Raw genomic sequence first — 16,540 nt, 5'->3', positions numbered from 1 at the left:
AAACCAAGATATAAAGCATGTTTGTTAAAGGAACTTGGAATAAGCAGTTTTTAATTGCAGAAAGCCAGCTTTGATATTAGTCATACCTTGCCCGGTTTAAATTAACCCAAGATTTTATATCCCAAGTCAACTTGATAACTTTTTATTCTCTTATCATCCATCAAATTGCTTGAGGAAATGAGAAGAGTGAAACAGAGTAATAGGAGTCAGGGGCCCTGAGTTTTCATTCCAAATTTTTCACTCTGACTAGTCAGGATCGTAACTTTTCTAGGCCTCAGTTTTCTTAGTTAGGAAATGAGAAGGTTGGAATTGGCAAATTTTTTTTTTTTTTTTTTTTTGAGATGGAGTCTCGCTCTGTCTCCCAGGCTGGAGTGCAAATGCGTGATCTTGGCTCACTACAACCTCCACCTCCTGGGTTCAAGCAATTCCCCCTGCCTCAGCCTCTTGAGTAGCTGGGATTACAGGCGCCCACTACCACACCCGGCTAATTTTTGTATTTTTAATAGAGACAGGATTTCACCATGTTGGTCAGGCTGGTCTCGAGCTCCTGACCTCAGATGATCCACCCGCCTTGGCCTCCCAAAGTATTGTGATTACAGGCGTGAGCCACCATGCCTAGCCTGGAATTGGCAAATTTTAAGGTGCTTTGAAGTGCCACTATTTTGAGTCTAATATTATATCTGTATTTTATATTCATGTAAAACATTAAGAAAATAATATTAAGAAATAATACATCTGGCAGTTTATATATGTGTATCTATTTGTGTATATACAGGAATATAAAATGGTATAGCCACTATGGAAAATAGTGGCTCTACTGTATATACTGTATATACAAGTTATGAATCGTCCACTTTCTCAGTACTCTCATCAGCATTTGGTGTTATCCCTTTTATGGAGTGGAGAGCATTCTGATAGCTATGTAGTGATATCTTATTGTAGTTTTAATTTGCATGTCCCTAATGACTAATGATGCTGAGCGTCTTTTCACATACTTATTTGCCATCTATATATCCTCTTCAGTGAAATGTCTTTTCATGTCTTTTTGCCATTTTTTTAATTGGATTGTTTTTCACTGTTGAGTTTTTATTTCTTTTTATAATATGTGGTTTGCAGGTATCTTCTCCTACTCTGTAGCTTGTTTTTTCATCCTCTTAACAAGCTTTGCAGAGCAAAAATTTTTAATTTCATTTAAGTCCAGTTTATTAATTTCCTTTTATAGTTCAAGCTTTTGACTCTTTTTGCCTAGCCCTGTATCTTAAATGTTATCTCCTAGTTTCTTTCCTAAAAGTAGTATAGTTTTATATTTTATGTGTAAGTCCCTTAACCATTTTGTATGTGTCAGATAATTCTAACAATCTGACATTGCAATGTGGACATCTATTGATTGTCTTTTTCATTCAATTTGAGATTTTCTTCGTTCTTGATAGGATGTGTTATTTTCTCTTATGACCAAGACATTTCTATATTATAAAGCTCTGGATCTTACATAAACCTTCTGTTTTAGCTGGCTTTATGTGACACCACTCATCAGGGGAACAGTGAGTGCCTACATGTTATGGTGAGACAGCGATAGAAAATAGAAATCCAGGTTCACCGCTTGGCTTCCTTTGACACCTGAGGCAAGAGGGCTTCTTGTTACTGCTGGGCGAGGTGGAAGTTCTGGCTCTGCATGTGGTCTCTACTGCCAATGTGGTGGGAGTGGCTTTGTTCCTGCTGGGCCATGGTGACCGTCCTGACTCTACTAGGCCTCTTTGACACCACCCCAGTGGTTAGGGAAAAAAATGTGACTTGTTACTGCCAGTTGTGGGTGGAAGCCCAGGCTCCTCCCATTGTTTTCACCAACACTGACTCGTGGTTATGAAAGTACTTACTCCCTGTTTGACGTTCTCTGGCTCCACTCTAGGAGAGATGTTGGGGCACCTCACTACATCCTCATGAGGGTGGAAGTCTAGGCTCCTCACTCAGCCTTTGCAGTGAACAGGTGATTGAGGCCAAAGTTTTCTGTGGTGTTCGGCTAGAATAGAGCAACTGTGGCTAAAAGTATTGCCCTGCAGGGCTGCCCTTTCCTAGTCCTTTGGCTGGAGAAATAAGGTTTTTTGGGACTTTTTCTTTTGTCTACCAACTATTGGTCTTTCACAGTTGCTGGCCTCTTCAGCCCCATCTTTGAAATACACGAGGCAAAAAAGAAAATCCAAAGAAATACACACCGTGCCCTTCCTCAGGTCCCAAGGAGGTTCTTGGCCAGTCTGCCCTCTCTCCCCTCCTGTCAGAGTCTTTTTCTGTTTGTTTTATATTTGATGTTCAGGTTTTTAGTTGTACTTAGCAGGAGGAATAGGGGAGAAGTATGTCTACACTTTCAACGTGGAAGAGGAAGGATGTCTCCTTCACTGTGGTTTTGATGGTAACATTTTAATTGCTTCCTGGCAATATAACTTACATAGTTTGAAAGTTATAATGGCAAGCAAACAGAGTCATAGCAAATGCTGGGCATAGTTAAAGATTGCCTGAGATCAAAAGCTAAAACACTTTTTAAACTGCTTTCTATCGACGTGCAGAGCGTACAAGGTTGTTGTGCACCAAATCTCTATGGGATACATGTGGTCTTCAGGCCATATGGTGTAATAACCAATGCCAATTATGAGACTTTAGGAAGTCAGTGAATCAGCTCTGTGGGTGGAGGTGGGGTAGGGCAGGCAGAGTGATTGTCCTTTGTACTAAATTGTAAGAAAATCATGTGAAGAGAATCCTTCCTGCATAGCTCTGTGGTACCCCTTGCTGTGTGAGAAACCAGACTGTCTAAGTATGTGGGGTGAAATTTTCCATGAAACACACACATAAATTATTTGACATCTTTGCTTTTATGCTTTAAGACTTTTTTTTTTTTAAGAGTACTCAGACAGACCTAGCTTGATTCCTTCTCTGTCATTGCACTGACTCTGTGATGTTGGTCAAGTTACTAATGTCTCTAAGCCTCTGTTTCTTTAAAACAGGGAAAATAGGCCAGGCGTGGTGTCTTATGCCTGTAATCCCAGCATTTTGGGAGGCCAAGGCGGGCGTATTGCTTGAGGCAGAGGTTTGAGGCCAGCCTGGCCAACATCTTGAAACCCCCACTAAAAATACAAAAAAATTAGTCTGGCCTGTTGGTGGGTACCTGTAACCCCAGCTACTCAGGAGACTGAGGCACAAAAATTTCTTGAACCCAGGAGATGGAGGTTGCAGTGAGCCGAGATCACACCACTGCACTCCAGCCTGGGTGACAGAGCGAGACCCTGGCTCATAAATAAATAAATAAATAAATAAATAAATAATAAATAAATCAGAGAAAATAGTTGTACTTATCTCAAAGTTAGTGTGAGGATTTCATCAAATCTGTAAAGGTGTTTAAACAGTATCTGGTCTGATACTCAATAAATGCTGGCCATTAGTCATTGCGGTAACAGCAGTCACAGTCATATCATGTTTGTTGCAGACATGCTTCATGTATTGTTGTTGTTATAATAATTCTATGGCGAGAAATATGCCCTGGTCTTTCACAAAATCCATTCTCTGGAGACTGAAGATCTGTTGAATTTCTTTATCATTTTCTCACAGAGAACAGGCTTTCTGAATAGGGAGTCTTTACATAGCAGTACTACATTGAGCACCTTTTCAGTCTGTGCAGACACATATGGAAAAGTGCCCATGACAAGTAGACACACTGTGAGTAAACGCAGATCCCACAATGTGCCATTGTGAATTCTTCCAGTGCTCTGTAAGCACCATGATTGTTACCCAGCCTCCCAGCCACACCAGCATGAGCACTGGCGTCTGCTGTATCATAGTTCCAGATAACAGAGGCCTTATTTTTAAAATTTAAAAGGATTGTACTTTTTGTTTTTCCACCAACTGTTTTTCAAACTTTAAAATGCTTTCCCTAGCTAGAAAAAAAAAAACCAAAAAAGCACGATTGTGATCAGTTCCTTTCAAAAGTCTAATTATAGGTAGAAGCAGATTTTATAAAGCAGTATAAATGACCACTTGCCTTGCATTCTCAACTAATGGAGCTCCAGAGTTCCTTACAATTTATAAATGCTTACTCGTTCATAACTCTGTTAAGTACCATTTATGGAGCAGGTGATTCTTCCGGGCATATGCCAGGTCTAAGACAGCTACTCTGATGTGTTTATCTAAAATTTTCATGTGTTGTCGGTTTGTGGTTGAGGTATGGAAATGGGTCTGGGTTAATTCTGTAAGAAATATGTGGAAAAAAATAATGTATGTGCATAATAGGTTTCGTGAAGACAGTTGTGGCCATCCAATACCCTTGCTATACAAAGCCATTTGTAGAAATTCCCATTATACTCAATCTATACATAAAATGGCCATTGAAGACTACAGAGTTTTCGAGGTGATTTATACAAAAGAAAATATCACACTACAGCTAAGTAAATCTTGGCCACTGGTGGCTTTTTATTTCTTTTTAATAAATTATGGGTCTAGGATTTTCATATAGATACATTCTTAAAATATCTTAAAACAAACAAAATTACATTATGGATAAAATATACATTAGTAATTGGACATCACCACTAAAAGACTTACTCATGTAACCAAATACCACCTGTTTCCCCAAAAACCTATGGAAATAAAAAATTTAAAAAATTAATTAAAATTTAAGTTTAAGAAATAGAGCAAAAAAATTACATTGTGGATAAAATATACATTAGTAATTGGACATCTAGGCCTCCTAACAGAGTTGAATGTGGTTGGAGTTCCTAAACAGCATAAGTGAATAAATGACATTGTAGAGTAGATGTTGGGATTGACAATAATCATCATAAATGCCCAAGGGATTATATGTCATGATTATAAGTTATTGCAATGGGCATAAGTCAGATATGACAAATAAAATCATAAATCTGGATTCAAACAGGTTGTTCCCCTATGTATATTGACTGTAAAGACTTAAGATGAAAGTCTATTCATTATTGCATAATATTTCTTGTTATTACTAAATTTACAACAAATAATATGTCATTTTTCCTACTTCAGCATATTTCACTATTCACAGGATTGTTTGTTGAAGTAAATGTCTTAGGAAAATTAATCTAGTAGCTGTATTGGAGACAATGTGAATATGATATGGAAAAACTAAGAGATGGAAAAGAGATAAATGGGTTTCTACTAACTAGATTTGCATTTTTAAGTTAAGGCATAGTTAAGAGAAAGGTGAAAAAGTATGAACCTTAGTTATCAACTGATGGATTCTAGTATACTTACTGATATTTTAATTATAACCAAAAACCTCAGGTGTATTTTCTCTGTACAATCAAATAATCTGAGCAGAAGGAAGATGAGTCACTGAGTACAGACTTCTAGAACCAGAGATACCTGGGTTCACATCCCAGTCTCACAATTCTCAAGCTGTGGAACCTGGGGTAAATTTCTGAACCTTAATAGATAATTATCTTTTCTTTAAAGTGAAGTTGATTGTGTCTACCCAGCAAGGCCCAAACAAGGAATGCACTCACTAGCATAGTCAAAGTATGGTAACTTACACATAGTGCCATTCCATAAATCATAGTGTTGTCATATGTCTTTTTTATTTTATTGAGGTGTAATTGACATAAAATAAATGACACCTGTTTGAAATGTACAATTTTAGTTTTGACATATGTGTATTCCTATGAACTATCACCACAATCAGGATAGCAAATATGTTCATCACTTTCAAACGCTTCCTTGTGCCCCTCTCGATTCCCTCTCTTTTGCCCCTCCATGCTACCTCATCCCCAAGCAACTACTGACCTGCTTTTTATAGTAACTTATCTGTTACTGTACGTAAGTTTACATTTTTTAGAATTTGATATGAATGGAAACATGTAGTACATAGCTATTATTATTAATCATATACTCCATAGTTTTTTGGGGGGCATAGGGGCAGGGGATTCTGTCTTGACACACAATATATTTGAGTTTCATCCTTATTCTTTTGTATATCAATAGTTTATTCCTTCTTATTGCTGAATAGTATTCCATTGTATGGCTATACTGCAATTTGTTTATTCATTCACCCCTTGGTAGACATTTGAGTTGTTCCTGGGTTTGGCTATTGTGTTCCATTTACCTGTTTTTCTGTTTTGACACCAGTAACATGCTATCTTGATTGTCATGTTTTATAATAAATCTTAAAGTCAGTAAGTGTAAGTCTTCCAACTTTACTTTTCTTTTTCAAAGTTGTTTTGACTATTTTAGATCCTTTTCACTTCCTTATGGATTTTAAAGTCAGATCAGCCTTTCAATTTCTAACCCCCAAAGCTATGCTAGGATAATTACTGGGATTGCATTGAATCTATATATCGATTTGGGGATAATTGACATCTTTTTTTTTTTTTTTTGAGATGGAGTTTCACTAGTGTCACCCAGGCTGGAATGCAGTGGTGCAATCTTGGCTCACTGCAACCTCCACCTCCTGGATTCAAGCGATTCTCCTGCCTCAGCCTCCCGAGTAGCTGGGATTACAGGCTTGTGCCACTATGCCCGGCTAATTTTGTATTTTTGGTAGAGCTCAGGTTTCACCGTGTTGGCCAGGTTGGTCTCAAACTCCTGACCTCAGGTGATTCACCCGCCTCAGCCTCCCAAAGTACTGGGATTACAGGCATGAGCCACCACGCCCAGCCAAAATTGACATCTTAACAATATTGCATTTCCCAATCCATGAACATGTAATATCTTCATTTTTTTAGGTCTTTAACTCCACCCCTCAGCGTTTTGCAGCCTTCAGTGTGCATATTTTCTACATCTTTTGTCAAATATATCAGTAATTATTTCATATTTTAATGATATTATTTTAAATTTCAATTTCTGATTGTTCATTTTTAGTGTGTAGAAGTAAAATTGATTTTTGTACATTGATCTTATATTTTGAAATATAAATCAACTCAGTTAGTTCTAGTAGCTCTTTATCAATTTCATAGCTTTTTCTATATACACAGCTATGCTTTCTGTGAAGAAAGACAGCTTTTTAAAAATTCCTTTCAAACCTGTATTCCTGATTGCCTTTTCTTGCCTTATTGCACTGACTAAAACCTTCAGTACAATGTTGAATAGAGGTGGTGAATAAGCTTTGGGAGGTTTGAAAAGTCTTTATTTTGTCTTTGCTTTTGGAAGATATTTTTATATTTTATATTTTGGAAGATATTTTTCTTGGTTAATAGTTTTTGGGTTTTTTTTCGTTTTAGTTCTCTGAAGCTGTTGCTCCATTGTCTTTCAGCTTGTGTTCTTTCCAAGAGAAATCTTTTCTCATCTTTGTCTTTGTTCTTCTCTATGTAATGTGCCCCTTTTTTTTCTGAATAGTGTTTTAAGATTTTCTCTACTACTGGCTATAAGCAATTTGATTATGATGTGCCTTGGTGTAATTTTCTTCTTGTTTCTTGTGCTTGGGGTTTGTAGAGATTTTTTGATATATAGGATTATAATTTTCAAAGAGTTTGAAAAGGTTTTTTTCTCATTTCTTCAATTATTTTTTCTGTCTCTTCCTTCTCTTTGAGACTTTCAGTTACATAGATATTCTGCTACTTGAAGTTGTCCTACAGTTCACTGATGCTTTTTTCTGTTTTTCTTTTTATTTCAGTTTTTTTCTGTCTATGCTTTATTTTGGAGAATTTCTACTGCCCTACCTTTCAAGTTCAATAATCTTTTCTTCTGCAGTGTCTAATCTGCCACTCGACCCATTCAATTAATATTCATCTCACAAATTGTAGCCTTCATCTCTAGAAGTTTAATTTGGACTCTTTTTATGTCTTCCATGTCTCTAAATTAACACATTCAGTCTTTCCTCTAGCTTCCTGAAAAATTAGAATACAGTAATATAACTATGTTAGTGTTCTTGTCTGGTAATTCTATTATCTATGTCATTTCTGGATCTGTTTCTATTGATATATTACTTTTTCTCCTCGTTTGCATCATTTTTTCCTTCTTTTTGACCTGCCTGGTAATTTTTCATTGCATGCCAGACATTGTGAATTTTACATTGTCGAGAGGTGGATTTTTTTAATTTCTAAAAAATATCTGAGCTTTGCTATAGAATGAGGTTAAATTTATTGGAAACTATTTGATCATTTTAGGTCTTGCTTTTGAAATTTGTGAGGTAGGACCAGAACAGCATTACTCTAGGAGTAGTTTTTCTCCAGTACTAAGGAAACACTGTTTTTGGTACTCTAACTGATGCCTTATTAATTGTGAAGTTTTTCCAGTCTGGCTGGTATTAAAAAAAAAAAAAAAAAAGGCTCTATTATTCCCAGTCCTGTGTGAGCACAAGGCACTGTTCTCTCAATCCTTCTAGATCATTCTTTTCCTAGTGTTGGGTTGGGTTACTACCTTACACACATATACGAAAATATTAATAATATTGCCTTTACACTTTTTATTTCTTTTGTTAAATATCAAGGATTCCCATGTTCATTAACAAAGTATATGTTGAGTTTGAAGGATGTTTCTTCTGGCCCACACTGGTTAGTTTCTTGAATATTTACCCTAAAAAATGTATACAGATAATTATTTGTCATACCTGTGTGTTGCAAATGATTATCTGCAAACAGAGATCTAGCCTGAGTACCTGGTTGCCTTGACATGGTCTTTAACTATTGTAGCATCCTTGGGTCTCCCATGGCAGTGGGCGAGGATACATTGAATTTTCCTGACCCAGCTGCCTCTGTTGAAAAATTCCCCTTCTCAGGGCTTTTAGTCTCTACTTATAAAGTCTGTAGTCTCTTTCCATGTAAAATCTAAGAAACCCGTTCCCAATTAAATTGCACTTCTGTAAATATACAGTTAGTTACCAGTGATTGCCTCTCCTATTGTATTTGTTTTGTTTTAAATGTTATTATTCTGTTTAAAAGTAGATAAATTCTTTGCTGAGCACAAAAGGTTGCATTGAAAATGCAAGCATTTTAAATTAGAAGTTCATTCAAAAATGCAAGAGATAGCAATTTTATGTAGGTCTTCAAATCTATAGATGCTATGTTTACTTTTTTATTGTTAATTTTTAAGAATTAGAATTTGTGATTATAAATCACATAGAGCCCAAGCACAAAAAGAATGGCCAATTAAAAAAATTGTTTTCAATCCTCCAAGACATTTGAATAAAACTATTTTTTAAAAGGAGATTTAAATGAACATTATGCAACATATGGCATTCATTATACCCTGTGAGTCAGCAGATCAACTCTCTGATGAGTTGGAGGAGGTCATTTGAATTCAAAAATGGAGGATGAAGCTACAGGAAGGGCTTTGGAGGCAGAAAGACTGGGGATAACTCCAGCTCTGCTACTTTCTAGCTGAGTGACAGGGCAAGTCATTTAGCACATCAGAAACTACATTTTACCTTCTTCAAAAGGTATTATACCCCCTACCTCATAGTGTTGATATGAAGCTTAAATGATAGAATTAGTACAGACATTTTAAATGCTCAGTAAATGATCATCACCCTCAGTGCCTTACCTTCATTAAATGTGTGAAGTTAGTTCCCAAGTGATAAGCTTCCACCCAAGTTAAAAAAAAATCCTCCCTAAAATTATAAATTTGTGAATACCAAGTAAATAAATGGTAATCATCATAGGGAGTTTTGGCTGTGACATTTTGGATAATTTATATTAAGAAGACTTCACAGGGCAAGTTTGGATCATCGTGATTTCATTTTAACATATTCTCTTTGAGGACAGTTCAGTGTAAGTTACTGATGTTCTTTTATGTCCCTACTAAAAATAAAATGTGTGCTTTTTTTTTTTTAACTTAGGGGGAGTTTGTTGCTTGTCTCCTGTCCCTATTACGACAAATGACAGATAGACATTATCAACAGCTTCTTGATAGTTTTAATACAAAGGAAGAACTAAGGGTAAGTGACATTTTAAAATATTTTCTTTAACATATCTTTTTGGTTTCTCTTGTTTTTATTCATCACTGTTCACATAAATCCTAGACAACTGCTTTACCTGTTTCCATTAAGTTCTAAGCTGTTTTTCTCAGCCTCATCCACAGATCTTATCATCTATATTGGCTTTTAAAGGTTTCTATTACTCAAGCAAAGCTATTAACTCTCATTTCAGAGAAGGATATAGGATGTGAAGTACCTGTCATCAAAGTTCAGTAAACTAGAAGCAGAATAACAGAACGGAAGAGATAAAAACAAATAGATTAACTACGTGAACCTAGAAATATTGCCTTAATAGAAAATAAAAGAGAATATGTAAATAGGTTCACTCATTTCATCTCACTAAAACCATAATGAGAAGTTCTGGCTACAACTTTTTGACTAGAGATACAGAGTTGTATTTGATATTCTCTATCAGCTATAGTCTAATCAATATGCTGTGCTACTCTGACAAGCTGACATTAAATAGGAAATAAGGATGCCAAGTTTATAAAAATCCAGTATTTGCTGAGATTCACGGAACTGTAATGCTTCCTTCATGGTTTCACTAAATGCTTGATTATTCTTAGTTGGAGGAATAATATGATCTGTCATCTTCCTTATTTACTTTTATTTCTCTTCCGTCTCTTCAGTTTTCCGGACAAATTTCATATGGAAACCATCATATTGGAAGTGTTGCTTTTAAGCTGGGTGGTGGAGAATTATAGGACCAAAAGTACAGTTCTGCTATGACATTTGCTTGCTTGGAAGCCTTCCCAGTGCCTTAGGGGAAGAAATTGTTGATTTTTTTAATATAGATAGTACATAGGGGTCACTTATCTTTGACTTTAACTGGAAAATATTGTATGATCTCAGAAAAATCTTCTTGTTGTTACCTTAGAGAAGTTGACAAGCTGAGTCATATAAAACAAAGAATCATCTGTGGCAGATTTAATCCCTTAGCAGTCAGTCATTTGGCATATGGTATCATGTTTTTCATTCTTACATTTAATCTTTTTTCTTTATTTTTTTGAGATGGGGTTTTACTGTTACTCAGGCTGGAGTGCAGTAGTACAATCATGGCTCACTGCATCCTGAAACTCCTAGGCTCAGACAATCCTCCTGCCTCTGCTTCCCGAGTAGCTGTGACTACAGGCACATGCCACCACACTTAGCTAATTTTTAAAATATTTTTGTAGAGGCGGGGTCTCACTATGTTTCCCAGGCTGGTCTCAAACTCCTGGCCTAAAGAAATCCTCCCATCTCAGCCTCCTAAAGTACTTGGATTACAGGCATGAGCCACCATGCCTGGCCTTACATTCAATCTTGAATTTAGAATTAAAAATGGATAAAAGGCCTTAGGACTTACCCACTCTGAGTACAAAAATCCATAATGTCAAAAGGAAGAGAACTGTGCATTTATTAACTTTCGTTAGAAGTTGTATTCTTAACACAGTTAAAGAATCATTCGGTTTTACTTAAGAAGTCTGTGACTTCATATTTGAAAAATTCCCATAGGAAAAGCCTACATATTTTTATGGAGCCTGGGAATTAAAAAATAGCAGAGAAGCATAAACTGAAAGACATGATTAATTATCCAGGTGTTGAGTTTTATGCTTTAGTATTCATGTTAGCAGTAATAAAACAAATGGAAATAATGAATAAAATGTTTTATGTGGACTTTTCTCATTTCAGTCAGCCAATACACCTCTTCCAAGGACAATTATATTGCCCTCTTCAAAATTACTGAGGCTGGCGGGGCGCCATGGCTCAGGCCTGTAATCCCAGCACTTTGGGAGGTGGAGGTGGGTGGATCGCCTGAGATCAAGGCCAGTTTGGCCAACATAGCAGAATCCCATCTCTACTAAAAATACAAAAATTAGCTGGGCATGGTGGCTCGTGCCTGTAGTCCCAGCTATTTGGGAGGCTGAGGTGGGAGAATCGCTTGAACCCGGGAGGTGGAGGTGGCAGTGAGCTGAGATCATGCCACTGCACTCCAGCCTGGGCAACAGAGTGAGACTCCGTCTAAAAAAAAAAATAGCAAAGCCTTCTGACCAGGAGAATTATTTAATAATATTAGTTACTTAATCTGCCATTCAGGAAGTGGATATTGAGCAACTCAAGCATGGCAAGCACTGTGCACCACGCACTAGGGACATAACCAGGCACAAGATACCCTGTTCCTGTAGGGGAGTAATCAGACAAATAATGGGCATGAGCACCCTGAGTGGTGAATGTGCAGGGTAAGCACGCGATGCTATAGAGCATGTGGGAGGTGCTGCCAACCCAGACTCAAGGCAACAGGAAAACTTCCCAGGGGAGGTCTCAGCTGAGAACTGAGGTTAGTAGGAGTGTGCTAGATATATATTTGGCTGGAACATTCAGATTTCTCTACTAAAATATCACCTGAATGCCCCGACTGACACAGCACACTCTCTACCCCACCTTTATAATACTTATTAGAATCTGGAATATTTTTGTTTATTTGCTTATGTGTATTTCCCAGTTTATGTATATATCCAAGTGGGCCATAAGCTCCTTGATGTTTGAAGCTTTGTCTGGCTCACTGCTGTATCCTTAGATTCCAGACCATGCCTAGCACATAGCAGGCATTCAAGAAATAGTTGTTGATCGTTTGATAGAATATAGAGTTTAAGGTTGTATGAATGAGTGTAGACTTTGTTTTGAGAACATTTTGAAGCTTTTGATTGTTTTAAGAAGGGAGAGAGAAGATCTCATTTGAGGGAAGAAAGACCTGTCTGGTTGCACTATTGAAAATGCATTTGGCCAGACACGGTACCTCATGCCTGTAATCCCAGCACTTTGGGAGGCCAAGGCAGGAGGATCACTTGAGCCCAGGAGTTAGAGACCAGCCTGGGCAATATGGCAAGACCCTGTCACTGTAAAAAGTTTGTAAAAACTAGCTGGGTATGGTGGCACACATCTGTAGTCCCAGCTACTCAAGAGGGTGAGATGGGAGTATCGCTTCAGCCAGGGAGGTGGAGGCTGCAGTGAGCTGTGATTGCACCACTGCTCTCCAACCTGGGCAACAGAGGGAGACCCTGTCTCTAAAAAAAAGAAGGAAAAGAAGAGAAAAGAAAGAAAGGGGGTTCAATGAAGTCAAGATGAGAGGCAGAACCCTGTAAAAGATTTTAGGTAGTAACCTAAGCTAGAAATGACTGTGGCTTGAAGTAGAGGTGATTGTGGAGATAGAGTCTAGGGACATTTAGAAAGTTGAATTGGCAGGACTTGATGACTGATAATATTAAAAAGGTGAAGGAGAGGGAGGAGTTGTAAGTGACTCCTAAGCCGTTTGACAATTGGCTGGATGTTGGTGTGGTGCCATTCACTGCATGAGGATCCCAGGAGGAGTTAGGTATTCAGGTTTGGGAGCAAAGGTGAATTCGGTTTCAGCCTGAGTTTGGTCACCTGAGGGACATTCAGATGGAGATGCTTAGTAAATTGTGCCTGAAGTTCAGGAGAGAGAGAGATGGGTTATGGGATGTAGATCTGGAAACTGTCAGCCAGTGAATAATAACTGACATCATGGGAGTAAATGTGAATATCCAAGGAGAGTGTAGAGTATGAAGGTCAAAGGACCTACATAGAATCCTAAGCCTAAGGAGGGAGGCATGATAAACAGTGCCTGCTACTGCGAGGATGTCAAGTACCATCATGAAAGGTTCCCTAAATACTGTTGGTGAACCTGATGGGCAATTTCACTGATGAGGGTGAAAGCCAGCTTGTCATGGATTGAAGAATAGAAAAAAAGAAAAAGAAAAAGATACAGTGGATTGTATGCACTGTTTCAAGAAGAAGAGGCATAAGTTTGGATGTGTAGACTTTGTTTTGATGAATACTTATGATGGACGAGACTTAAGCCTGTTTAAATATATTCATGATTACAGCTGGTAGAGAGGGAGAAGCTGGAAATCTAAGAAGGAGGTACTAACTTCCAGGGTGAGGTCTCTGAGAAGGCAGCAGGAAGGGACCAGAATTATCCTTGACTGGGAATAAGATTCTTATACTTTCCCAGTGTAAGAATGAAAGAGAAATAACTGGAGTGAATGCAGGCTAGAGGACATTTATTTAATTTAGTAAAGGCTAATTAGTCATCTTGTTTTTTTTGTTTTGTTTTGTTTTGTTTTGAGAATGAGTCTCGCTCTGTCACCCAGGCTGGAGTGCAGTGGCTCAGTCTCGACTCACTGCAACCTCCGTCACCCAGGTGGAAGCAATTCCTCTGCCTCAGCTTCTTGAGTAGCTGGAACTACAGGCATGCGCCACCATGCCCGGTGGATTTTTTGTATTTTAGTAGAGATGAGGTTTCACCATGTTGGCCAGGATGGTCTCGATCTCCTGACCTTGTGATCCGTCCACCTCAGCCTCCCTAGTCATCTTGTTTTAATCTGTATTTTAAAAGTTCATATATCACTTTATGAAAGATATTAATAAATGTTTCCTGTGCTCAATTTTCTTTAAAATGAAATATTTCTAGTTATGTTCCTGAACCTATATTGTAATATTTTCAAATATAATAATGCTTGTCCCTAGACCCTTATACAAAGTCCTTAGTACCAATTTTACTTCAGAAATCAGAATTTTTATGATTTCATAATGATAATGTACATATATAGCACCTCCAATAAAATCTAGAGTGATACAAAATATTCACTCCATATGGGATAAATAAAGACTATAAATCATTCTGGTCAGGTTTTGCTGCCCAAGTGGATTATAAGAGCAAAAACTTTTAGAGTAATTTTGGGTTTTGATATCGTAGTAAAGGAAGTGAAGACCTCTAAACAGCAAGCATTTTATATGCAATTTAGTATGTATCAGGCACTGTTCTAAGCAGTTGATTAATATTGACTCATTTTAATCCTCAAAAGGATCCCATGAAGTAGGCCCTCATTATTTTATTACAGATATAAATTGTTGACTCAACAAATATTTATTGAGCATCTTGCTTAGACATTAGGGATATCAAGACTAATAAAAGCCTGTTGTTAAGGCCATCTAAATCATTCTTGTAAATAAATATTATATGTATAAACTGCAATGATATTGGCTAACAGTTACGGAACACCTCCTCAACCCCATCCCACAGCCATGAGCCAGTTGTGGTGCTTAACCCACATTTCATCCTCTCCCTGCCTCCCCCTCCATGAGATTGACTGATGCTATTATTGTTCTCAAGTAATTGGGAGAACTAGGAATTCTATTAACATCCTGAGCTCATTGCTCAGGCAGCTAAACTCAGCTTTTCCCTAAACTTTAATAAACTTTCTTAAACCAAAATCTTTCCTATCAAATTATATAAAATTGTAATTGTCAGCTCTCTGGAGATAATAAAGCAGTTCTAGTCATAGAATGGAGATGTCTGAGAAAGGCCAGATTAATAGAAGGAGAGTTACTTGGGGTTTTGTATGTACATTTAGGTTAGGAAGTAAATGGGTAAAGTACAATTAATAGGGTGATATTTAATGGAAAATTATAAGTGATATTGAAATTAGACACCAAAAATTCCACATAACCCTACTGTTTTAGAAAGTAATAAAGTGTATTTACTCTCCTCTCAACCCCCAACGTATCCTAATCCCCAGAGGTAGCTGCTGTTAACACCTAAAGGTGCAACCTTGTAGACTATTTTGTATACTATATATATATACACATAGTATATATATATATATATAGTATATATATATATACACACACACACATTTTTAGTATTAATATAACTATTTATATTGATGTATACTTTTTTTATATGATAATATCTCATAGATATTATATAGCCCACACTACCTTATTCTTCTGAATCTCATTATATGGATGCTACATAATTTAATCATTTCTGATTTTTGCCATTAGAATGGGTCTTGCAGTAAACATCTTGATACACCTCTTTCTATGGACTTGTACTCATATTGCTGTAGAATAAATTCCTAGAAGTGTAATTGCTGGGTCATAGGATGTACACATTTTACATTTTAATTGATACTTGATCAATTATATATTGAGATTTTCAAATGAATATTCATGTTGTTTTTTATTCCTAATGTTGCTTTTTCCTTTCTTTTTAACAATTCAAAGAAAGGTAAAGTTTGTCTTAGCATTTCCCAGTGGTTCTATAAATCAAAATGAATTTTAAAAGTATGTGGCTCTCAAGTATCTACTAAGACTAAAGGTCTTTCAACTCCATTCATGCCTGAAGAGCCTGGATGCCTCCAGGGTTACTGCTGAAGTAGCTTCTGGCTTCCTGAGCAGTGTGCCACTTCTTCTCCTGTGTCCTTAGGTTCCTACTTGTGTGTGAGAGGCATGAGTCACAGTGTCAGAACACAAGTATGTGGGAGCAAAGACCTGAGGGCTGGTACTCTGTATTGTTTTTTTCCTTCTCTAGAACATAATATTATTTAAAAATGAATAAAAGTAAACACTAGGTAGTGATTAAGATTTTTTTCCTCCTTCTGTCGTCAGTAATGTTTTATTATACACCCATCTTGTACTGGAGGCTACAGTTTTGTCCATATCCTTGGCATTTCATATATATATACAGCAGTGAGACTCCTGTGCTTTGTTGATTATAACTTTTCATAGAACTGTGGGGATCTTGCTATAAGCACAAGATTATACATGAGCTGGAAGTTA

At 37.0% G+C, this 16,540-nt stretch overlaps 1 protein-coding gene across 5 annotated transcripts in view; it reads left to right on the top strand.

The window, feature by feature from the left end:
* DOCK4 (dedicator of cytokinesis 4) overlaps nucleotides 1-16,540 on the top strand; it is a 485,830-nt gene that overhangs the window by 362,517 nt on the left and 106,773 nt on the right. For all 5 annotated transcript variants that reach the window (XM_054494462.2, XM_063667735.1, XM_063667733.1 and 2 more), the window contains exon 26: nucleotides 9,779-9,877. In XM_054494462.2, coding sequence (XP_054350437.1) covers nucleotides 9,779-9,877 — 99 coding nt within the window. The remainder of the gene's footprint in view (nucleotides 1-9,778; nucleotides 9,878-16,540) is intronic.

Source organism: Pongo pygmaeus, chromosome 6 (genome assembly GCF_028885625.2).
Source record: "Pongo pygmaeus isolate AG05252 chromosome 6, NHGRI_mPonPyg2-v2.0_pri, whole genome shotgun sequence".
NCBI classification, from domain to species: Eukaryota; Metazoa; Chordata; class Mammalia; order Primates; family Hominidae; genus Pongo; species Pongo pygmaeus.
This window is presented reverse-complemented; position numbering and strand designations above follow the sequence as displayed.